This window comes from Lonchura striata, chromosome 4A (assembly GCF_050655825.1).
Source record: "Lonchura striata isolate lonStrDom1 chromosome 4A, ASM5065582v1, whole genome shotgun sequence".
NCBI classification, from domain to species: domain Eukaryota; kingdom Metazoa; phylum Chordata; class Aves; order Passeriformes; family Estrildidae; genus Lonchura; species Lonchura striata.
This window is the reverse complement of record NC_140742.1, coordinates 6,602,700-6,628,420: the sequence shown is the minus strand read 5'-3', so window position 1 is coordinate 6,628,420 and position 25,721 is coordinate 6,602,700. Positions and strand designations below refer to the sequence as shown.

General features: G+C 42.8%; 1 protein-coding gene across 1 annotated transcript in view; it reads left to right on the top strand.

Annotated features, from left to right (window-relative positions):
• Positions 1 to 1,108: 1,108 nt before the first annotated feature.
• Positions 1,109 to 25,721, top strand: part of MSN (moesin) — a 40,908-nt gene continuing 16,295 nt past the window's right edge. Inside the window, exons 1-2 of the mRNA XM_021548386.3 lie at positions 1,109 to 1,220; positions 23,601 to 23,684. Coding sequence (XP_021404061.1) covers positions 1,209 to 1,220; positions 23,601 to 23,684 — 96 coding nt within the window. The 5' untranslated portion in view covers positions 1,109 to 1,208. The remainder of the gene's footprint in view (positions 1,221 to 23,600; positions 23,685 to 25,721) is intronic.

The window sequence follows — 25,721 nt, the reverse complement described above, 5'->3', positions numbered from 1 at the left end:
TGGTGGATGGCCTGCCAGTGGTCCTCTGCTATTTTCATCCTTGAATTTGGTTGCTTATTTATATTCTGTGATTGTGGGTGTGGCCTTAGAGAAGCCTTGAGGACCAGATGTGACTTGCCAAGCTTCAGGGAGCCACAATCCCTTGGGCTTTTGAAGCATCTGGAACTTGAGAGGGAAGATGTATGCTAATGTCTCTACAAACAATTCGATAGGTGAAGGTATGGATATTAAAGTCTTTGAAATGGGTCTTAATGTCTCTGCTAACTTTGAGCAGTAGGTTTGTTGCAGATCCCAGACAGTTTGGATCCTGAAACAGTCAAGTGGGTCTGCACAAGCTTGAGTTTCTGAACTTTGGGGTAAAATGACAGGTTCAAGGGGGGAATACGCGGTAGGCGGTTCGGGAAGTCTGTGCCTTCCTAATACCTCAGCCAATGGGGAAAGGAAGAGGGCAACGTGCGGCCGGGAGTTCAGGGTAAAGGGAGGCTGCGCCCTCTGAAACCTCGAGAGAAAAAACCCTGGGGATATGTGTGTGTACCAGTGGATTCTCTCCCTTGATTTCAATAAAGTTGCAGGACTCCTCTGACTCTTTTATAGAGACTGGCTTATCATAGCGTGATTTTCCGTACAAGCTGGAAGTGTACTTTTAAATCAAACAGGTGGCTGTGAAAATCTTGTACAGAACAGCGCACGGGGATGCTGGGCTGGCAGCGCGCTGAGCTGCACCTGTGTGCAAGCGGCTCTGGCTAACAAGGGACAGAAGCATTGCTCACAAGTCAGTGCTGCGGTCTTACTTTGAACAGTACAGTCGCCGACAAAATAGCGCTATTTTCTTAAATAATGCTTTTACCAAGAACCAGAAATCCCAATGACACCGATCCGCGCATAAACTTCTGCGACCGGGGCTGTGTAGGCACTACTTCATGGGCGCTGGAAGCCCTCGGCTCCTGCACCGACGGGAGCGCGCCGCAGCCCCCGCAGCCCCCGAGGCCGCGCCCCTCCCGGGCCGCTCCGCAGGGCCCGCCCGGCTCGGCCTTCCCAGGGCGGGGGCGCCGCCGCTCCAGCCCCGCACGGAGGCGGCCGGGCGGGGCCGGGCGGGGCCTGGCCGGGCGGAGAGGCGCGGCGCGGAGTCCCGTTAGAAGCAGCGCGGAGCCCGTGCGGATCCCCACCGGCGCAGGAGGAGCGACGGCCGTGCCCAGCCCGCCGGGAAGATGCCGAAAACGGTGCGTGCCGCCGGCGCGGGGCAGAGCGGAGGCTCCGCCGCGGGGTGCGGGCGGGTGCGCGGGGCCGGGCGGGCGCGGCCTGGGGGCTCCTCCCGCCCGCGCTCGGCTGCGCCCCGGCCGGCGGCGGCCGCCCCGGAGGGAGCGGCGAGGAGCACGGAGGGGTCCCGGGGAGAGGAGCTTCCCGCCCGCCCCTCCATCTTGTGCTGCCCCGGCCGAGGGGCCGCGCCCGCACCGCGGGGTCTCGGCGCGGCGGGGCCGCCTCTCCGCCCCAAAATGTCCGGCGGAGCGCGGCGGCGCCGCCCGCGTGTGCGGCCGCACCGGGGGGAGCGGGGCGAGCTCCGGGAGCCTGGTGGGAGCGGGCGCTGCCATGGCCGCCTCGTGCGCGCCCTGAGGAGAAGTTGGGGTTTTCACAACTTGCAGTTAGTTAGTCAGTTCGGGTTGCCAGGGAACCTTGTCCCAGCTTGACTCGAGGTATTTCTTGGCTGGAGAGGTTTTGGTACTTTAGAAAAGTCTAGTCAAGTCTGTACTTGACTCGCCTCGCAGCAGGAGTTCGGTGACTAATGAGGAGCATGGGGTTTTTCCATTTAATTTCTCCTGGTTGGAGCGAAAGAATTAGTCCCAGCTCTTCATTGATAAAACAGGAAGGAGCAGGCTGGAAGTCTCTGGATGTTTCCGTACCGGAATTATCTGAAATGGCCTAAGAACATCTAATGTTTAAGCTAAGAGTCTGTGGTTTACATAAAGGAGAGGAAAAAGACAAATCCAAACAGAAACTTACCTCTGTGCAAATAGAAGTTGAAATGAAATTCACTGTGATTTTCTTTTCTTCTAATAGTTTACTTTTTTTACTTTAGATAGCGAATACCTATTTGATTGACAGCTAATTTTCCTGATGTTTTAAATGCCATCTCTGATAGCATGGATAGCTAGATGCTGGTTATTATTATTTAAACATCAACGTCTTAAAGGATGTCGATTCTCAGCCTCTTCAAGGTTAAGACAGTATTTTCTTAGGCTTTAGAAGGGCCTTCTATCAAATACTAGTGATTAGTGAAGATTTATTTACAAAAAAAGTTAACGTACAGGTAATAAATTCAGTAAGATTAACAGAAATAACACAAGTTAGGGGACATCTCTGTAAAATGCAGTGGAGACCTTTTAGCCAGAGAGTTTACAGTTGTGATGAGTGACTTTTTTTAGTGTGGATCGGCCAAGAAATCCTGAACAAGAGAGGCTTGCGGGGCGGGGTTCCCAGCACCAGGCTGAATCTGAACGCTGGCTGCGAGGTGCTCATTGCAGCCTCCGCAGACACACCCTAGGCTGGATCCACCTTCTCAGTCTGCTGCTTTCTGGTTTTGACAGAGCAGTTCTGGTTTTGACAGAGCAGTTCTGCTTTTGGAGCTTTTAAAAGCTGGAGCAGATAGAGAAATGCAAGTGTTTTGGTGTAATGCTTTGTATTGCACACTGAAGGCTCTACAGAGAGTGGTTCCAGAGTCTGTGCCTGTTGCAGTACAGAGCTGCAGGCCTGCTGCTGTATCAGCCTTTGGTTTCCTGCCTCATCTGCTCTAGTTACAGACCCAACTGAAATAATATTTGAAACATTATTTCTTGATCTTTGGTTTGCAGGAGCAGGATATGCTGGCATAACTGTATAATCAGTTCTTCATGTGAAATAAACATGACTACTACTGTGCTAGCTTAAGATTTGTTAATAGCTGCTTAATTAACAAAACAGTAAAGCGCAAGAGGCTTTCCTCAGTCAAGGAAAAAAAAATCAAGGTCAAATGTGGGTGAAACCTGGGCAGTTAGATGTAGGTTTATGTGGGCTTCATCACAAAAATAAATCCATTGTGAAGAAGACAGATGGAGGAAATGTTCTAGGGAACAGTTCTGGCTGGGCAGGAAAAGCATTTGTGTCAAAACTACTTGGTTGGTAGCTCTTATCATTCATCTCACCAGGCTTACAGAAACATGCTGCTGCGTGGCTTAAGCAGCAAAACCTGTTGAGTTCTGAGTCTCTACACCTCCTCAAGCTAGGCTAAATGTTAGCACATGTAGCTGGAGATTTCCATTTTGTTATGGGAGATTTGCTATGAGTGACACTAGGCTGTGTAGCACTATTAATAAGAATCCAAGATTAACTCTGGTAACCTTTGAACTAGTGCACATGATTTGCTGTTGTGACATGTAATGGGGGGGTTTGGTTGCTGGAGGCTTTGTAGGCTGTGTAGAAAGTCCATCATGCATCAGCCTGCTGATCTTGCCATACTCTCTCAACAGGAAGCCTTCACGGTTTAATCTAGTGATACAACTCTGGTTTAAGCATTTTGTGTTCTGGAAAGTTTGTGAAGTGTGAACAGTTAAAGCAGACACCAGAAAGGGTATATAATTCCCCCCCCTACTTTGTACTGCAGGGGGTTGAAGTAGTTGAGTGCTAAAACTGAGCTGTTGTCAAGCTCTGAGAAGTCTATCCTCCAGTTGTGTGCAGTTTGTTTATTTGCCACGAGTAGGCTCTGATTTCTCCGTGACTGGTGGATGCAAGGCTTCTATTCTGGGATTCATTGACTGTTTTGCCTATGTATGTGCTTACTCTGTGAATGGATGGGCCACTGAACGTGAAACAGGAGCATTCATCACATGTGAGGTGCACACTCAGCAGTCCTGTCACCACGACTTGGGCAGTTCTGTTCTGGGTAACATTGTAGAGAAAGGGCTTTCATCAAACCTAGGCTTGTGAATACAGAAAGTTTTACAAGGTAATAAGGGAAAAGGTGCCAGTCCAGAGTTTATTATACCTTAGTTTGAAGCTGAGTATAGCAATAGTTATTAGGATCTTTATGAACCCTGTCTGTAGTTTGAATTGATGGTCCTAGTTCCCAGCAGGACTTGAAAGGTCATAGAAGATTTTTTTCCCCCTGTTGTTCTTTGAACTTCAGGGTTCTGTTTAGAAGAAAAATAACTGAGAGATTGAGGTGTGTATCAGGAGAATCCTCTGGTTAATTAGTTTCTTGTGTCTGTGGCTACTTGCTACCAAATGTTGCAACAAGATGGCAACTATGAATAGAAGGCTACACTTTTTTGGATAATTTGTCTTCTTTTTTTCTCCTCTTGCAGAATTTCCTTCATGTCTTGAAGGGGGAAAGGATAGTGATGAAAACTGTGACTTTAGTAGATGGGCACTTTTCTCCTGATCCCATTGTGCTATGAAGGAACTCTGGAAGCATTCTAGATGCCTTCTGTCTCATTTCATGACTGACACATTGGTGCTATCTCTTCCTTTCCTCACTCAGTACAACTTGGGAAGCTTGGTGGCACTGATCCAAGTTTAACGTGTGTGCTTAACTTTTTAGGCACACTCAATCCATTATGTTTCTTCTAATGCCATCAGATATATGATGTAAAGAGATGCATTTGAATGCTCCCAAAGACCTTGCTTTATACAGAATATCACTCCTGTTGGTGATTTTCAGATGACTTTGTAGTTCAGAAGCAGCAATACCTAAAACATGCTGAGTTTACAGTGGAACCAGGTAAACTACTGAAACTAGGAAGCAGTGAATTATCTGTAGCTTTATTCCTACCATGGGATTTTGCAAAACAGGAAAGGCCTTTGCACCCTAGCTTGTATAGTATTCAACAGCTTGGTCCCTAGGTTCTGCAAGAATAGTAAGGTTTTACTTCATGTCATGTGAAGCAATTAATCTTGACTGAGTAAAAGCTTGTTTGGTACTTTTAGGCCCTCTATATTAAAGTTAAACGGGGATTTAAAACTATACTATTGATGAGAAACAAATACTCACTTTGTTTTTACATACTGGTAAAATCTTCCTTTCTCATCTTATGGCAAACCCTGTCCCTGTCTGGGCAAAACCCATTAGTTATAGTGGTTTTACACTGTTGTGAGCAAGAACTGTTCCAGGTGCCTGATCTGAATTGGTAGTCATGATTCAGTTCATAAAACTTCAAGGTGACAATGTTACATATAGACTGTCATACAAGAGGTTTTAGAAGATTAAACATCTTACTTGAGTCCTTTATTTAATTTTTGCCCTCTTGATTTGTTGCTGGAGGCAGCACCCAATGAGGTGTACCCAATAAAAGGGGCCCCAGGAAAGCTTTAGGTCTGCTGCTTCTGCTGTAAGAATCCTATGGGGAACAGAGTGTCTCCTATCAGGGGCTCACCATCACTTGCTTCTTGCAAATATCCTGTCACCATAACGTCTACAAGCAGCATCTTTTCAGGGCGTTGCAGCCCTTTCCTTGGGGTGATTCTACCTTGTGTGATTAGTCACCCCTGAAGTTTCATTACAATTCTTGCTTTACTCATGAGGGTGGCTCATAAGATGTCTTAATATGGACTCGTTTATTTTGAAAGGAAATGGCATCTCTGTCTCTAGAGGAAACTTTGTTCAGTTTTATGTATAATGTCTAGTCTGAAGCTAAATTCTCCTCAAACTCTGAGTCCCTAGTAGCTGCTTGAAAGACAGCTGATGAACCGAAACCAAAGGATTCAAAAAGCTTGTGCTTGTGACACTGGGTGTGCCTGGGGACAGCACCCTGCTGGCCTGGCCACGTCCCTGCTGGTCAGCGGCTACTCCACAGAGGAGCCCCTCTTCCTCCTCCGAGGTGGCTCTGGCCCTGCTCCAGGCTCTGAAGGAAGCTGACTAAAAGCTTCCTCTGGCTGCGTCATCTCCTGGACTCTTTCCTGGCTCGGTGCAGCTCAAGCAACCTTATTTGGCTGACTTAATTTCTTTTTTTTTTTTTTTTTTCCCCTTCTGTGCAGCAAGAGGGCCTCCCTGAATTTGCACAATAAAGCTGTTATCTGTGCTTAATCACTGTTCTGAGAACTACAATGGCGTTTGTTTGAAAAGAGCTCCAAGATTTCAACTCTTTGGATCTCTGTCATTCCAGTGTCCCGTTTCCCTTTTGTCTGTTTGCTCAGTGATTATACCAGAAACCAACTTCATCGAGGAGTCTGCTGCTGAAAAGAGGAAATCTCTCTCTACCCAGGAATAATCCAGGGCAATTAACTGATGTAAATTAAGAGCAGTAGTAAGCAGCCAGTTAATCGCTTGCTTTTCCCTAGGGGTATTTGGGAACAGCAGGTATTTGCACAGTCCAGCCAATAATACTGAATTAAGTTTGTTTTTATCCCATCTGAAACTTCCAAACTAGGCTGAAGTCTCTAGGTTGATGGAAGGCTACTCTTTCAAGCACATCTTTTTGTAACTTTCCTGTGGCTGTTTCTAGGTGGAGCATTCAAGTGTTTTGGAAATTGTGGGCATAAAACCCACCCTTCTGAGTCCTGTAGCTAATGCTGACTCTAAGGTAGTGTTTAAAGCAAATACATGGTGGGGAGGTAGGAAGAGACAGTCACTGGCAGTCTTGATGGTTATAAGACGACAGGATCATCTACAACTGTTTGGAGGTTTAGAACCTGAAATTGCAGAAGTTTGGGCCTTATATTAACAAGAGACAATTATGGCTGCAGCAACTGTGGCTATCAATAGGTAGGTGATGTAGTGCTGCTTCCTTCCTGTGCAGCTGTGAAAGGATATATTCACTTCTGTGAATGTGTGATTCTCCAGGGCAGTAGTGGGGCAGTCAGAAACTCCTCACCTTTGTAAAGCAGTTTGTTGAACTTAAATGGGGGAAAAAACATCCTTTGAAGATGCTTTTAAAGGCATGACTCCTGCAGAATGCTTTTTCCTAGTTGTACTAACATCTCTGAAGCTGCAGTAGGAGCTGAGGAACCTATTGAAAGATATAAACTGTGGATGAAAAAATGTTGATCAGTTCTCATCCTATTGCCAGGCTAAGGAAGAGGAGTACTTGGCCATGCTAGGCCTCTTTCCCTTTGGCTGTTGCTGGTTGATGAATAGCTATGGAAAAGGGCAGAGGAGTGCCCCTAAAGGAGGAATGAATGAAAAAGCTCAGAATCTGATCAGCTCTGTAGAGTAACCTGTAATTAGGCAAGAATGAGATGACAGACTAGAAAAGGGAAGAGACATTCCTTTCTCTGCCAGCTGTGATTCTGTGTAGAGTAAAATGAAATCTCAGAAGAGTTCAGAAAGAATTCCTGAAGCAGTGAATCAAGTGCCATGGTATTTGTGGTCCAGACTGAGCTGTATTCTTGCAAGTTTCTAGTTCTCCAGAAAGGCTTCTCAGGGACAGAATTTTACTGTCCTGGAGGCTGAATACTGTAAAATCTTGCTTGTATTTTTCGTTGTATTTTTTCTTTTTTTTGGTGGGGCAATGGGGTTGTTAAATTGATATTGGAGAATTTTGCATGCAACATATAGGAGAACAGTTTCTCTGTCATTGTATACCTTCCTATGTTCTTGAGGTGGAATCACAGAATCAGTTTGGTTGGAAAAGTCTGAGTCTAGCTGTAAACTGATGACTTTCTGCAGCCATGAACCAGTTTTGTCTGTCTGTATATCACTGATATTTACTATTCTCCTTTCTAGGCCCTTATCAGAGCATTTTTTTTCTCTCTTGATTGGGAATTTAGTTATACTGGTGAAGTGACTTAGTACAGGAAAAACCTGCCAATGCAATCTGATCAATCACATAGTTACAGCATTTCATAAATATATTTGGTTTTATATAACATAGGCTAATAAAGCATAGGATTCTAGGCTCACTAATGGAATTCTGGGCTAACTTTTTCCTTGCCATAGCTTTTCAACTGTACAGTACAGTTGAAAGGAAAAATTTAGCCCGGAATTCCATTGTGTTTGGTTACAGTGCAGAAACTGAACTGCCAGAGAAATGAGTAGGATGAAGTGGCAGGATGCTTGATATCTTCCATCCTCCATAGGTGTGACTTTTCATTCATAATATCTCTAAGAATATAAATATGGCATAGATTTTATTTTTTAATTCACTTTTCATGAATAGTATATTCAGAGGACAAAAAAAAAATTAGTTCCTCAATATGCTAAATATCTTTTCAGGCAGTTTTCTGGATGGACAAGAGGGTTTTGGTTATGTTTAATTTTTTTTTCTCTGTTAAAATCCAGAACTGGATATCTTCCTGACGATTGTAGTCTACAGGACTTGCAGAATGTCAGCAAATGGTTCTGAAGGCACACTATAAGAAATAAGGCAGTTCTACTGCTGACAAATTCAAGCAATATCAGGTTGCCCAGTAATAAAGTTTTAATGCAAAACCCACAAAATACTTGGTGATACAATGCTTATATGAAAACAATCCTGTTAGTCAGAAATGGTAGAGAAGGAGGGGCTTGTACATATGTATTAGAAGTAAGGACTTGCTTACAGATCAATAAATAGACACTTTAATGAAGATAAGCTCTTTGGACTGGCTGTTTTTGCTGTGTTTGATGCCCCGCTAGGGTGTGTTTTGCCCTTTTTTCTACAAGAGCACAGTGCTGGCTGCTCCTGAGCCTGCTGCTGACCAGCACTCTCAGATCCCTTTCTGCAGGGCTGCTGCTCTCCTGCTACTCCTCTCCCACTCTGGACTTGTGCCTGGTATTACCCTGCTCCACGTGCAGAATCTGGCATTTGCTCTTTTTAAATTTAATGCCACTGATCACTCATGCTCTGAGTTATCTAGATGCCTTTGTGAGACCTTGTGTCCCTTGAGTGAGTCAGCAGCACAGCCAGTGCTGGTATTGTCAGTACCTTTGCTAATGGTGCATTCAGCTCCTGCAATCCAAATCATTGATAAAAATACTGGGCCACACTGGCCCTATTATGGAGAGCTGGGGAACATCACTGGTGACTGGTTGCCAGCCAGGCACAGCCCCATTCCCTGCAGCCCTCTGAGCCCTGCTGCCTCTGGTTCTTCATCCAGCACACTTTGAACTTCCTTATCTTGCAGCTGAACAATTTGTCCAGAAGGATGCCTTGAGAGGCAGTATCAAAAGCTGTACTAAAATACTGCAAAACTAAATCCACCACCTTTCCTTCATCCATTGAGTAGGTGACCTTATTGTAGAAGAATATTAAGAGCCTTGGTTGTGCCTGATGACTGCATTGTCTCTTAAACACTTCAATGTCCTTTAAATGCCTTTCCAGAGCACCCAATGACTTGGTCAGTCTAATTACTCTCAGACTTCTAAAACAGATCTGAAAGAAATCAAAATTGTCTGGAGAGCTGGAAGGATTAAAAGAAACTTGCTTATATTGTAGCTTATAGTGCAGCTGAGACAATAGACTACTCGGTGTTTAAGCAATAAAAACATGCAATATTGTCACGTGTTTGCTTTGGTGTATTGTTGTGGTGCGTTTGGGCACAGTGTATGGTTTGTGTGTGTTTTGTTTTTAAAATCAGCAAAGTTATCATTTGGAAATGTAACTACATTATATAACTCATTGTATTCACATTTTCCTCTAAGTTTTTACATTAGTGCAGTCATTAATGAAGACACTGCACAGCAGGCATAAGAAGGGTGTTACTTCTCTAGTGTGTTTCTTGTTACTACTGTGTGTTGCATCCAAATGTTAAGAAATGTCTATGGTCTGTGAGATGAGATTGAAAGCTTAAGTATCAATAACTGTTTTGCCAACATCTGTTTATTTAATTTGTTCCCACATGTATCTCAATATTAAGGAACTATAAAACTGCTTTTGAAAAAGTGGCTGATTAACTTCATTTGTTTTTTTGGATAGACAATGAAGGCTTCAACTGAGATGTATTGAATCCAGTGTCTGTCCATATTCCACGTTCTGTAGCTACAGTTATCCTCCTACAATGAAAAATCAGGATCTGAGCTTGCCTAAAGAGAAACCTGGCTTCTTCTGTTACTGAAAATGTGCTGTTTGAGCTACTGGATTTTTGTTGCAGTATCTGTAATTTTCATTAAGGCACACTCAACATGTGAGTTTGTTTGCATTGGTGAAGTACTGGAAGCAGAGGGCAGTAAAATGATTATGTTCTATCACTTCACTATTCACAATTCCCTGGACAACAGAAGCTGCTGTATGAACTGTTAGGCTGCTCATTTTGTGAGCTGTCTCAAAAACTCTAAGGTTACTGGTAATTTGAATAATGGGGTCAGAAAATACTAGTATTACTAAAAATATCCAGAAGTTCCAAGTCCATGGTTGGGACTTGGAAGGCTTGAAGAGCCTTATTCAAGATTATGAAATACTTTATCACTAAGCCAAGACAACATTTTGGTAAGGGATGTCTTAGTCCTCCAGTCTGCAGCTCCATTGTGCTGATTTTGTTACAGAAGCTGGACTGTAACTTATTCTTTGCTGTAATACTGAGGTGACATTCTTCTGTTGTTGCTATGTTAGTCCTTCACTTCAAAAACTATCGAGGAACCCCTTTTACCTGAAGTTGGTATTGAAAAAACCCAAGTATTGACTTTTTTTTTTTTGTTTGTTTGCTTAAAACACTAAACTGTACCTGAAATTGATAGTATTCTGACCCAGCTATGACAAACTGGGAAGCAGCAAGTCCCTAAAAATTAATTTTCTTACTCTATTTGTAATGTCTTGCTGCTGCATGTGTCTTGGGCTCTGTGAAATCTATAGACACTAATGATCTCTGCACTGTATACCTGAGGTTCTGTGTTGGCAGCCACATATGCAGAAATGCAACTCTCAAAAATCCCCAACTCAGTTTTTTTTTTTTTTTCCCTTTGTTACTAACATCTCAGATTAAAGGGTGATTGCAAGAGGCAATGCAATGTATTATGCTCAGTTTGAATCCCCTTTTGCACATCCAGCAGTTCAGGGCAGAGATCTTTTTTAGAAAGGGAGTTCATGCCAGCATTTTCAGCTGTAAGAATATATCAGTATAGTAGTGTTGTGTTGAATCTACCAAAAGACAGAGCAAATAGAAGGACTAAGTAGTCTATAAATCACTAAAAGATCAGACCAATATTAACAATACTTGCTTCAGCATCATGCACAGAAATACAATGCTATCTTAGTGTTTGTTCTGACAATGGTAAATAATCAAGTAAAAATCTGTCAGAAGGCTGTCCTGCTCCTTTGCTGCTTCGAGTTTTGACAGATTTAATATATAGGCTTTGTTGCTTGCTCTGTACTTGATTCACCTCTGTGCATAGTCTCTTCTACCCCTAAGCACCAAATGTATCTTAGCCAGAGGTGGCCAGCCACTTCTCCAATGGCTAAATTTTGAATGTCTTTAATATTGCAGAAAAATGCTAGGTGAGTATATATATATATTTTTCTTTTTCTCTCTGTAGAACATCTTAGACCATGTTTTAGACCATTGCTCTGTGCTTTCAAGTTTTTCCTTGTCTTTTTACAAATGGCTTCGTGCAAATGCTCTGGTCTCAGAAAAGTTTGGCATAGAGGACTTTGCCATTAAATGCTTTTACCATATTCAAATGACAGCTTTGATTTGGCAATGTTTGGAAGGATTTGACAATAATTGTGATCTGAGAGGATTCAGACAGTCTTATAAACCAAATAATTTTGCTGCTCTGCAATTCTCTTAGAGAAAGATGGGTGATTAGATGCATTAATGTGTAGTTATCCATTTCCACAACAAGCCTAAGCAGGAGTAGTTAGCTGCTCTTACTGCTTCCAGTGTTCTGAAGAAGTGCAGCTAGGGGTAAGATATCTGCATGCAGGAACACTGAAGGAGACCCTGATTTTGATCAGAGTTGAATTCATGTTTGCCAACCCTATGCTGCTGTACCTTAGCATATTGAAAAACCTGAAAACATAAAACAGCCCTACACCTCAGGTCTGGGTAAGAGCTAAACTCTCTAGTTGACTTCTGAATGTTCTTTGCAGAAGGCTGGTTTTCAGGCTCCCTGCCTCTCCTTAGTCTAGTGAGTTTTACTGTTTGCTTTTTTAGGTTGTATCTGCATGTATGTTGACCACTCGGGAGATGTACTCAGCATCCGGCTATTTCTCTTCCTACCACCCAGTTGAGTTTCCCATGTTTGACCTGCAGCTTTAGGAAGACCACTAACAGTCTGGCTTATGTGCATGTTTGGCTGCATAAAAGATGGCCCATAACATCTCTGTAGAGGGGAACCAAAGATCTAGATATTGAAACTGCAATTCGTATGAGGAAATTACTCTTGCCCATTTGATACAAGAAGTCTGTTTATGTTAGCAAGTCTTGACCACTGACAGTCCTGGGCATTCAGTAATGTCTTCATCAATGCATCTAGGTCTTAGGAGTCAGCTGAAGTTCATCAGGCTTCTTTCTAAAATAGTCCCATTTCAAACAGTGCATTTCAAGAAGTGTATGAATGTGAACCCAAGAGTGTGGATTTAATTGCAGCCTTGAATGGACTAAACTTTGTTGCTTGCTTGAGAGCTTTGATGGTTTGCTGCCACTGTGAAGTTTTGCATCAGTTCTGAGGTTCAACAGAAAATGGGGTTAATGGCATGTATATATGTGGCTTGATGGTAAATCTCACCACGAGTTTGTGTATCAGAGCTGCTGCAAAGGATAAAGGATGCCTAGGAGTGAGGAATAAGAGTGGTTCAGTAGCTTGGTCCATCTTATCCAGTTGTACCCAAAAAGCCATCTTGCCCTTTCTCTTCTATGGCCTGTAGCAGTGCCCCTGTGTAAATGCAGTGAACAGGACCAATGAAATTATTCTGCTGGAGTAAATAACAGACAAATTATTCCCACCCTGATTCATCCTTTTGAATTCCTACTTGTGGTGTCATTGTGGAGTACAAGAATGAACCCAGAGAAGTGATTGGGAGGGTGGTGGTGGATACAGACACTGCATGTGCTGGCACTGCTCTCCTCAGCCCCTATGCCCCTTCAGGATCCTTTTGGGACATGGGGTTCTGTGTCATGGTGGTGTAGCTGTTCTCCTCTGTATTAGGAAAGCACAAATGCTTGAAGTAGATGGAGCTTAAAATAACAAAGAATACTTCAGCAATCACAAGCTGATTTTTTTATAAACTGTGGACAGTCCCAACAGAACTATTTAAAATCTAAAATAAGTCAGTGGTGAGGGAAGCAAATATGGGTGGGGAAACTGAATATTAAAAAGAAGTGTAGAACTGAGCCATTTAGGGGAAATCCTGTGTTTTAGGGAACTGTGACCTAAATAGATATGAAAATGCAGCCAGCCTAAATGAGACCCTGTACTGAAAGGAAGTTGCAGGATTTGTCTAGCGTGCTGGAAATGATAAAGCTGAAAATCACAGGATGATGAAACAGCTTTAGCTCATACTTGACTGTGCATGTAGTTAAATTTGGAGGGATGGCTCATAGTCTGGGCAGTCAGATCCCACAGTAAGACTGTGTTCTAGCTCCTAGAAGTCTGGCCATTGTTCAGAGGTTCAGTGAGGGCTGTGAGCTGGCCAAGAACTTGATGTGCCACACCCAGGCCAGCTCTGGGTGTCTAGAACAGGCAGCTCTGTGTTCAGCTCCCCTCCCTGTAACAGAGCTAAACTGCTAGGAGTCTCTTAGTTGAAGGCCAGAGAGAAGCATGTGAAACAGATAAGCTTGCTCTGACTTTTTATCTAAATGTGAGTCCTTTATAAGGAAGAGCTTGGCCAGAGCAGTTATCTTCATGCTTTCTTCCCTGTGGAAAGTGTCTTTAGCGATTATCAGAGTGTTGGAGTGTAGCAATTTTATTTGTCCTTGATTCCAAGCTACCTCTGAAACAATTCTTAACTGTAGATGAATTTAGAGACCTTTACATAGGAACTGAGTATTTAGTCTATTAGCTCAGTAGCCTCAAGTACTTACTGTACATGTGATAGCTCAATGCAGGTCACACTTGTCTTGTTAGCATCCTGTCTTGATCTTATTTTGAGCTCCTTCCAGCAAAGTAGGTGCTTGTGATTTTTGGCAGACATTCACTGGATGCTATGTTTGGAAAGCTCATTGGCTTTTTGGGAATATATCTTGGCTCCCAGTCTTGACTGATCAGCCCCTCGAACTGGGTCTTTGCAACAGTTAAATGGTTCTGGGAAATTCCCTGCCCTTGGCTTGAGGATGGAAGGGGAAGAACTGGACAAAGGGGAAGCTGGGGTGGAGGAAAAGTTGCCTTCTAAGAGCCTTCTCAGAAAATCTGAAGTGCCTCTGATGGTGGTAGGCAGTGCAGGGACTGTTTTGCTGGTTGAGTGACTGCAGTCACAGCCAGGATCATAACACCTTTGTTCAGTGTACAACATAAAGGGGGTGGCACAAAACTCTCATTTGTAACCTGTGAGTAGGATTGCCCGGAGGAGCACACAATAGTGTGAGGAATGTCACCCATACCATGGCTGGCATTCAGACATGCTAACTGCCCTAAGATTGAAGAGCTTTAGCAAGGGATATGGTTAAGCTCTGACATGTGAAGTACAACTGCCAACCCTACCATTAGTGTTCAAAGCCCATAATAAGAGTGTATGTTTCTCCAGAGAAAAGCTCTTCTAACAGGCACAAAAAAAAAGAAAAAAAGGTGTTTGCAAAACAAGCAACCTCCCTAAAACAAAACCCAAAGCTGCATAGATTGTAAAAGTTGAATGATGGCAAACGCACATTGCTAGATTTTGCTTCAAGTTTTACCTGCTGGTCCAGATGTTGTGGAAAAGGGGTCGGGGATTTTCCCCATGGTATTTTAATTTCCTTCTGGGTTTTGACTAGTAAAGGATGTTCCCTCTAAGCAACTCAAACAACAGGTACAAAAATAGTTATTCCAAGGGCTTCTTCAAACTGACTCTAAAGAAACAGAAAATGGCAATGTTAATTACTTGGAACAGTTACAGGAAAGCAAAGGGAGGTGCTTGAAGAATCTATTTATGGAAAAGGAAATGGCAAAAATAGAGGAATTGATCCATTGCACAAGGTTGGGAGTAAGTAGTGTAGTAAGTGGCATACAAGTATCTGGTCTTGACGGTAAATGTGGGGATCCACCCATGGCTGCTTCTACTGGCTCACTACTCTCATCTTGCAACTCCTTTCCTCTAAGTGAAACTTGTTTGCCCTCTAGAGAGGATGGCAAGCTGCTAATAACAGCCAGGGTGTTCAAGCACCATTGGAGGGAGGTGACTGGTTGAAAAGTAAAGAATTACATTTAAGTAGCTTTAACCTTGAAACATCATTAATGATACTGGAAGCGGCGCTGTGTAGGCAGTAGGGGAATTTTAATAATAGTTTTGATTTAATAACTTTGTAGTAGTATTTGTAAAGTAGAACCTTCGTCCTGAAAAGGTTGCCTGCCCAAATCAGATCACTGGTTAACGTGAGGAAATGATAGCTTCAGAGTTCTAAAATGTGGAGTTCTCCAGTTCTATGGAGCCAGCATTGGCACAGCCCTGGCTTTGAGCGCTTGTGCAGGGCACTTAGGAGTGTGTGCTCGCTGGTGCTAAGGAAGGAGCAGTGAAACATTGATTGTGAGAAAGCTGCAAACCTGGGGCAGGGTGAGTGAAGGCATCTAAAGTAAGGCACCTGCAGACAACAGACCCTTTGCAGGAGGAGTAGGCTTTTTTGAAGTTTTCCTGTGAACTCTGTGAATGTAGTTTGGAGGAGAGCTCATTTTTAAGAGAAACTGTCCTTGAGGGTAATAAATCTGATTCTCCACCATTTGAGGAAAAAAAAAAAAGAATCTATAGTTTATATAAGGGTGTCTGAAGTAGGCTTCCTGACTTGATATGAATAGCTGATCTCTGGCCTGATAAACATGTCCTGCAAGCATGATTCCCTCCAACTCCACTTAGTGATCCTTTGCTCAGGCCTCTCTGAGTACCAGGTATCAATCACATGCAGAGGAGGATTTAAACAGGAAGGTAGATGTGGCTTCTCACACTTGGTCTTGAGAACCAGATAAGCAACAAAGTAAGTATGTTGTGTTGCTGTGCTCTGTAGGCATTGGCAGCAACTGCCTTCAAGGAAACTGATTTTTAAAATTTTTTTTAAATGCAAGCATTCCTGATTACCACTTGCTGCATGGAAGAATTTTATTTTCCTTCTCATCACTGTGAGATAAGCAGTACAAATTAACATGGGAATATTTTATGATTAACAGTCAATCAAATATACCAGGGCTCTGACACTACAGTATGACAGGGTTTATATTAGAATAAATCACTTGGTTTCCTTTTTTGAAATTGACCTTTAGTATTATATATTGTAGCAGATTTTTAGTTACAGACACACACACAAAGAGATTATTCTAGTTTAAGGGACCCACAAAGATCATCAAGACCAACTCTCAACTGTATGACATGTATGGGGATTGAAACTGCAACCTTGGATGTTATTAGCACCGTGCTGTAACCAACTGAGCTAATCTCATGAATCACCTCAATCAGTTTCTTGTCTTTACCCTTTTCAAGAATAGGGTTAGGGTTTTAACCACTGGATGCAATCACTGCTATAGACCTTGTCAGAAAACTTATGGAAATGCAATTGGAATGGGCACAGAATAGGCTTATTTTGAACCCCTTTGTTAGGTAAAGCAGAAATCCTCTGGTCTTCCAAGCTCCACATAGGAAAGCTTATCTTTTTTATGGCTGATGTGATGTAATTGTTTCCCCGCTACCCCGTGTTGGTAAATTGGTGAAGGTGAGTTTTGCTGGAAGCTGTAGGCAAGCACTGGAGCATCCCTTGGTGTCTCTGCTGCAGTGAGGGATTAAATGCCACAGATGACACAGAGCATGTCTGTCCAGACACTGCTGCTTCCACCCTTTCTTAGGTGCTGGTGCCTCCAGCCTTTCTCTGCAAGCAGGCTTCTCAAAGCTGTGAAGTGTCTTGGTCTTGCAGGCTGGTGCTGTGTATTGCTTCCTCTTCCTGTCCCCAGCAGCGTGGCTCCTGAAGCTGTGTGGGTGCTGTGGTTTGTTGCCCACACGAGCCATCTTGTCTTGCTGGGGACAAAGAGCAGTTGCTGGTGGTGGGGATGCAGCTCTGGTGCTCAGGTGTGGCTCCACAGCAGCTTCTGAATCCAAGCTGGCTTGTTGCCCTGTTCCTTCACAAGGAAGGAATAACTTCATGTGATCACAAATTTAGTTAGATTTAGCCTGAATTCTGTTGCTCACAAGAGAGGTTTGTGAAGCTGGGTAGCAGCAGCTGCCCCTTCATCTTCAGGCTCCATGCTAAAGTCATTAGGGATGCTTTAAGAGGTTCATTCCTGCTACAGGCTGTACTTAGGTACCAAAAGAAAGCCATATACTCGATAGGATGTGAGTACTACTTCTGGCTCACTGGTACCAGAAGTACCATGCCAAGTTTTCTCCTTGGGTGGTAGCTTAATTCAAATAGTGGGATGGGTTGGGATGCCTTCTGTGGACTTACTGTGGCCTATACTCCAGTCAAATGTTCCCAGCTGAGCAGGATGGGGCTGGTGGACAGAGCTGGGAAGCTCCCAGGAGCTGCAGGGAGGGTTAACCTCTCTCTGGTGTCTGCAGTGTGGTGCCCAGGGTGTCCCTGCTGCTGTTCTGTTCCCTCATGAGCTTAGAGGTATGAAAAGGCCCTTTAAGACTGCTGGAAGGGGGCTTGGTTAATGAAGTGTAATCCTTTGAGAAATTGCAAGCGCTTTCACATGACCTGATCCCAGCCTCACCCTGACACAGAGGAGCCAGGGCTGTTTCGGCAGGGTGCTGGCACTCGGGAAGGAGCCAGATGTCTGTGAGTATGGCTGGTGCTGGAGGTGTGGGGCATCACCCCCGAGTCCCCTCCAAGGCATTGCAAAGCTCTGCTGTCCTCGCAGTGAGCCCGTGCAGGCTGACCTGTGGTGGGAAGGGAAGGGCAGCACTGCAGAGAACTCTACTCCAGAATCCACTTGCACGTTCCGAGGAACAGGGGGACACCTCTCGTTAAACTTACCATATTGCTGCTCATCTTGCTAAAAGCCAAAACTGGGCTGTTTTTTAGGTCATTAATGTGCTTTATGAGACCTTAGCTCATGCAACTTCAGCTGGATTTGATGTGCTTCCCAGGTCAAACCTGTTGAAACTGGTGAATGGTATTGGCCCAGTATTTTTAGGTGGAGTAACTGCTGGGTTAACTGGTGCCTTTCAGTGCAGAGGCTGTAAAGGTTGGTCTGGAATTTCTTTCTAATTGAGCTTGCTTCTGTTCTGTACCAGTCAAGTTTGCAATAAAATGTAAGTTTTCCCCATGTTACTTTCTCCAGAAATAGTCCACTTGATGGCTTGAAGATGGGAAGTGGGGAATATCTGAAGCTTGAAGCCTCCAGCCCAGCAGGGTATAACAGCTTCCTTGCATACAGGAAATGCAGGGAGGAAAGAAGCTTTAGCTCAGGGTCAGGGCTTTGTAGAGGTCGATACTCTGTTGTGCTGACTCCACTTATTATTCTGACATGAATTTCCTAGTACTCTATTCCTGTCTCAACTTGTGACAAACAGAATTGTCTTTTCTACCTCTCGTGCTTCGCAATGCACTGGGGCATTAGCACAAGCAATACATCCGTTACTGAGTGTGACAGTATCAGTCTTTCCTGTTTGTCCTGCCATATGCAGCTACACATTTTCATCTCAGGAAGTTGTTATAGCACACTACTAGGAGAACTTACTTACAGACCTGGAAGATAGCTGACAATTACTGCTGCTAGTAAAATTTATTTGGAATCACAGTGGGGCAGCAAGTGAGATTTGAAGGTATGCAGGCAATATTAAAATACCTAACAAGGTGCTGCAGATAGGAGCCTGGTACAGCTGTCTTTTAAGTGTCTCTTGCAGATTGCTGAACACCATGGGAGGAGGAGGAAGGGGTAGTGGTGGCATGGACCTTTGGAAAGCTTTTTCTGGTAAAAGGAAGCTTTCTTTGGATGCAGCTGCTCTGGGGCTGGAAGAGTATCACTTCCATGCAAGAAGTTCTGTCTGTGCAGGAGATATCACACTTGACAATACTGTCCTTGGCAGCAGGAAGCTCTTTAATGTGCTCTGGCAGTGGCAAGCTTTAGCAGTGCTTAGACTGGTGGAACTATGGTAATTCCCCAAATAGAGAACAGGAAGAATTGCTAGTTTTCTATCTCTTTCCTGTAGCTGTTATGAAAGGAATCAGTTAAATATGGGTACTTTTTTTTTTTTGTTTTGGCATGTTTTTAAATTTGGTGAGTATAAATTCGCCTGTTGAAATGTGATAGTTGAATGTTCTTGCAATGTGCAAAATGTTGTCCGGACACATTTCATATTGTGTTAGTAACTGTTTGTATAAGAGGATATGAAATGAAGATGGAAAGACAAAAGACTATTTAGAGGCTACCTACTAGAATAAACTTCTGTGACTTTTAAGATCCAAGTAGAATTTAGGGAGTTGCAAATATTTACATGCTGCAGTGGGTATATTATAAATGCTATGATGAATAAATTCAATTTATTGCTTTAAACAGAGTTTGAATACAAATTACTGCCTTAGGGGATAGTATTTCTGATAGAACTGCTGATGAAATCCAGTAAGCCTTCTTAAAACACCTCCTGAGTGTTGAAAGTTTGGTAGATGTTTGGTAACAGAATATTTGGAATAGGAGGACAGCGTACTCGGGGATGAGTGCTGCCACTAGATCTTGTGGTTGAATCACTGGTGTGCAACGTCTTTCTCTTGCACATCTCTCAGCAGTGTGCACCTTACATGTCTAGACTGATGGAGCTAAATTTGTATATGCTCAGCCGTTCAAGTCAGATACCTTATTGAAGTTTTTTTCTGTTTGCAAACCGAATTCTAAACATGCCAAGGCTTATGCCAGTCCTCAAAGCTAGGAAAACCTTATTAGATGGCTTAGAAATACAAAATCTAACATTTTAATGCTGATGAATCTTGAGACTTCTTAGAATAAGCATTGGTAGCAAACTAGATAGATAAATAGTTTAAAAGTGGTTTTTGGTAGGGTAACTCTCAAGGGACAAAGCAAATGAGTCTAAATTTTGATGGGACTGCGTAGTGTTTACTTTGTTTTGCTATAGCATTTTTATTCCTACATGTGACATTTGTATTGGTCAGTATTCAGCTATGAATACCTCAGTAAAGTGGTTTTACTTAAAGTGAGACTTTAAATGAATGAAGAGGAAGGAGGTAAACATGCAGTGCCTGGCACGTACTTGTCTGGTAGAGATTATAGCAGTCTGTAGATCTCTTCTTGTGGCTTGTTTGAGCTGCAGGCAGAGTGCTTTAAGATCAGTGCCTCCCACCACCTGAAATGGTAGAAACCTCCCACTGAGCCAGTTGTGAACTGGAAAAACAAAACCACCCTGGCTTGGTAGGGTATGGGGAAAAATAAAAAAAGTCTTTGTGTGTTGTTTTCACACCAATGAGCCTCAACAAAGCTCAATTTTACAGCAAACTAGCTTCTCAGCCAAGTATTAAATTACCACCGATGGTTCAAACTAACTGATGGTTCACATGGCCCTGGCACAGCGCAGGATGTGCTCTGTGCCCAGCTCGCTGCAGTGTGCTGCTGAACGTGTTAAAACCCTGCTGCGCCTGGGGAAGCAGCGCTGCCGGGGTGTGGTTCTCCAACTCGAGCCTGTTTCCTGTGGTATCTCAGCTTCTGCTCTCTGACATCAGCCTGAAGCTGCAAGCGCAGACCCATTCAAGACTTTGCTGCTCCTAAACTTTAGGTTGCTACTCAACCTCAGCACAGCGGGCTTCTGGGGGTGAGGAAGGATGGAAATGTGTAAATCTTCTTAGTGAATGTAATAATTGAAGGATAATAGCAGGTCAGATAGCTGAAGGGTATAGAAGTGACTGACAGTGAAGGAATTTTGATGGTTCCAGCATGGGACTTTATTTTACTGTGCTAACAAAGATGGGAATTTTAATAAGTATTCTGCATGAAATGATGGGGTTACTGAAGCAGCTTTATTTTAAATGTTAAGGTGTGATTTATTCTAAATAACTCCTCTTAAGAGCTATTTAGGCACAAGTTGCAAAGAGGTGCCACAGATGTTTCAGTTCAGGTTTCTGGTGCTCAGATATTTGGCCCTTAATTACCTATGCACATGATATCAGATAAGAGTAGCTACTGTGCTTTGTCCATAAACAGTGGAGCAAAGATATTTTCTTTCATGGTAGCTGATACATTCATGCTTTAGGTGAAAAGGAGATAGTTCAAAGCTAACAAAATGTAAGCTGTAACTTAATGGCTCATTTAATGTAACCCTTCTTAGAGCCGAGTGTAGCTTATGGACAGCTTTGCTCTCACTGGTGGCTGTGCTGGGTGAATCAGGCTTGCAGAAGAGAGAGGCAGAAGTTTGCTTCCAAGTGTAAGCAGCAAACCTGTTTTGGAGAGCATTCAGGCCTTCTAAGAAGTGGCCGGATTTTTGTTTCACCAAAGCACCAGGAAATTAGCCCATTGTCAAAGTCTAGTGTTCAAAGAGAATAATTTTCGGAAGGTGTACACTAAGATAACTTAGGGAATCTCCATGCTATTGAAAGCTACTAATTTAAAAAAAAAAAACCTTTGCTCTTAGGAGTTTAGGCCATTTGTGCTTTCCTTAGTACTTCTGTAGGATGGTTTTGCCTCAGTTTGACATTGTGTCAGAAGATTTAGAGGGCATGAAAACCAACTTCTTCCTGATATACTTTGTTCTAGTAATGTCTAAATAGCATTCCTTTTGCATGATACAGGTAGAACTTCAACTTAGCCTTAGCAGAGCTAAGCTGAAGTATACCTACCTTTAACCTTACAGAATTTTTAGCTTAACTTAAAACAAGAAAACATTTAGGTTTATCTTAATTGGCTATCAAGTACAAAATAGTACTTGTAGTCTGAAGCAGGCTTTCTGGGAAACCTCAAAAAGTATTTGTTATAGTTAGTGGTCTCTTTCTTGTACTTACCTATATTAACTAGCAGAATATTTCTTGCTTCTTGGGGAAAAAATTCTGGTTCTAGTTCTCTTGCAGTCTAGTTTCTTAGTAAACAAGATGTGAAATCTGTACATATTTTTGATAGAAATACAGGAATCGGAACTGTCTGCGATCATATTGGTATTATGTGGTTCCTTGAATATTTCTCTGCTTACTCTTGCTTTTTTGGTCTGCCGTGTCATGCAGTTAACTTATAGTCCAAATATGACATTGAGCTGTTCTTAAAGTGGTTCACAGTGTAATTCCCTCCACCCCTCCCCATTGGAAGCCTAATGGAGTGTACTAATAGGATTGATTGCACTGAAGAGCAAAAAAATTAGGATTTGTTGATCTGAGGTCAATGGCAAGAGAGAACTGTTAATGCAACCCCTGTGTACTGGGGTTTGGTGCATGGTATCTTGTCTGAACAATTTCAAGCCTTGAACTTTTGCTTTGATAGAAAAATATTTTCAGTAAAGCTGTTTTAATATGTACAGCTTGTGTTCAAAAATTGTGAAATATCTTTACCCTTTTCAGTTGATAGGCATACAAATGGAATTGGATTCTCAGGCAGCTTGGTGTACTTGCAGACCTCACTTTCCCTGGCCTAAAATTAAGTCATCTGCTTTCAGGCCACGACGGTTTCTGTCTAGCCCCAAGCATCTAAATCATGTTTCCCAATAATTATCAGGAGTTTTGAATGGGATCATCAGTGTTTTACACTAGCATTTGACCTGAAATGCCTCTGCTGTTTAACTTGCTTGATGAGAAGTGAAAAATGTGTGTGTGTCTTCCTGCTTCTGTGGGATGAAGCTGTGAACTCCCTTGCTGCAGTTCCTTGCCACTTTCATGCCACAAGTGAAAATGTGATGGTGAGACATTCCTGTCAAAATAGTGCATCACATAACATTTCTTCCGGAAGACCATTCATGATCTTGCAGCTAAGGCTAGTATAGTCTTGGTTAAAAGATCTATGAAATCTTGGTTACAATTTTAAATACCTAAAAAATTCTGCAGATTTTAGAGGTCTTCTATCTCCCTGAAAGACTTGGAAAGCAGTTTTGGCAGCTCTACTGCTATGGGAATTGTTCTCATGTTCATCCTGCAGCCTTTTTGTCTTAGCCTGTGAGGGCATCTTGCATTCTGTCTGCTTCATACCCACAATCCCTGGAGCATGTCAGGGATTATGCCTTATACACACAATCACTGGAAGTGTATTGTTATTATTGACCAGCCTTCTGTGGCAGACTGGGTTGTTAATGCTTCTGGGAACTTCCTTGGTGTTCACCCTTCAAACAAAAGGGTTGGATGTCTTCTTGTGTGCACCCAGTTTTGGAACATCTCTGCTTTTGTGAAAGACACCAGAATGTTTTATGCTGGAAATTAAACTTTGTAAGATGTATATGGCTCTCATATGTGTCAGTACTTGTGAATATTTGTAGGATCAGAGAGGATAAAACCCCTGTGAAACAGGAAAGTTATATTCTACAGGAAAGCTGTGAGTCCATGCTGGTAGAGCAGGTGACTTTGTGCCTGCTGGCAGTGAAGTTCCTGGAGGCTTGAGAGCTGCTTCCTGGTCCTGGACAGGTGTTTGTTTTCATTACTGGGTAGCATCACTTAGAGCATGTGTTGTAATGATGTATTTTTCTGTATTCCAGATCAGTGTGCGTGTTACCACCATGGATGCTGAGCTGGAGTTTGCCATCCAGCCCAACACCACGGGCAAGCAACTCTTTGATCAGGTAAGTGATGGAGCTGCAGAAGATATAAAGTTGATAAAGACATTGTAATTCTATTGAGGCAACAGCAAATAATTTCTAAAGGACTTCAAAGATTGAGTGTCACTATATGTAATAACTTCAAGAGAACTCAGCACAGTAAGAAATGGTACTTTTTTTCCAAAACTACTGCATTTTGTAATATCCAAGATTGTGTTAGGAGCTATTGCTTCTAGTGAACTGAATTGGTGCTAAGGCTCAAAATAACAGCAATTGGAAAGCAGTAGATATCTGCAGTCTTAATTTGTAAGAGAATTATGGGGGACCTAGTAAGCAATTTTTGGTTGGCTTACCTGCAAGCATTGTGTAATTGATTCCAAAGGCTCACTGGTCTCTAAACCAGGAGAGGCTCAGCTGGGTTTCCAATGCTGCTGTGACCTTTAAGTGCAGGTAAAGTGATGTTCAGTCCTCCCAGCAGGCCCTGAGGGAAGCTTTAAGAGCAGTGATGGCTGTTCCATTCTACACTGGGCTGTCTGCACAGGGTATTTCATCCTTCCCCAGCTTTCTCGGGGCAGGCAAATTTCCTGCTGCTCTGGCCCAAGCAGGAGCAGGGAGGTGTGTGCAGCCCAAAGCTGGAGCAGCAGAAGACAGACATTATCAGCTGCAGTGAGTGAAACTTTGATAGCCTTCACTCTGTTTGTCTGCTATAATTGGCCATGGATTTGCTCCTTGGAGAGAAATGAGAACTGTAAATTCATAGCTCAAAGACATCCAAATTGAATCTTGGACTAATGACAGGATGAGGGAACTGCCAGACCAGATAGGTCAGATTTGGGTGTGGTTCAGTAGAGCTAAGCATTCTGGGGTCAGCTCTACATAGTACCTATCATAAGGAAGAGAGAAAATTAAGGGCTGATTCACCCATTGAAGTCAGCTATTTCATTTGGGGCCAGCAAATATAATTTAAATTTTTATACATTTTTTTAGATCTTTAACCACAAACTACTGTTTTCTCTTGTACTCAGCTGGATGATTAAACACTAGATGACATATTGCTCTTTGCAGCCCAGCCCTGAAATGGAGGGAGATCCAAAGCTTTAGTGAAAGAGCATCCTTTCATAATGGGAAAAGTAAAAAGCCTTTTGAAAAAAGTTCTGAATTACAGTGTAGTTCTCAGCTGTCTATGTCTTACTATGCAGTAGCTCCTGCATATTTTAGCCTTGTGTGGATTCAGATCTGACAGGTTTGGATTTATAAAAGTGAAATCCAAGTTCTGTCCAGAATCCATCTGTGCAACATGGAACTCTGCCATGGTTAGTTCATGAGAGTATTTGCTAATGAAGCTGAGGTGACATGTTCCCATGTTCATTAAAAAATGAACTGGTTTGTTTTTGGCTTTTTTTTTTGAAGGGGTTGTTCTTCATGTGGATGCCTCCCATGATTATTTTTCAATATCTGGCTTCTGCTACTATCCAAGCAAAGCACCAAGTGCTGAGAAACAATACTACTCATGTCAGTAATATTTTTAATCTGCACATGATTTTTCCAGTCAGCTCTAGGTCATCTGTGGCTTCTGCTGCAAACTGACATTGGTGGCAGATTTGGGTTTCATCAATTTGTCTCTGTGAAACATCCAGCTATATTTCCAATATAGCAGCTCTTCATGTCTAGTAATTGATTTCACTCCTTTGTCATGCTCTTGGACAGCTGCACATTTCCCTCCCTTCAGTGTACTTCACACAGCACCTGTCTAAACAGAATTTTGTTTTGCTTTTCCCACAGTAAACACTTTGCCAAGGGAGAAAACAAATGCTGTTACAGAACTGAGTTTCTAAGTTGAGGCAGTGCTTACTTTACCTAAATTGGATTGTAGGTGAAACTGAAAATGGGGGAGAGAAAAAAGTGTCTGAAGCTAGTTTTAAATGTTTGTTATTTCTAAAAAGTCTGGTTGACATAAAACTCTCTATAGGAAAGAGATGGACCTTTAAATGTATTGTCAGCTGTTGCATATCCAGTATTTTTCACATGACTGAGCTGTTTTTGTGTATTAGTTCCTGTAAA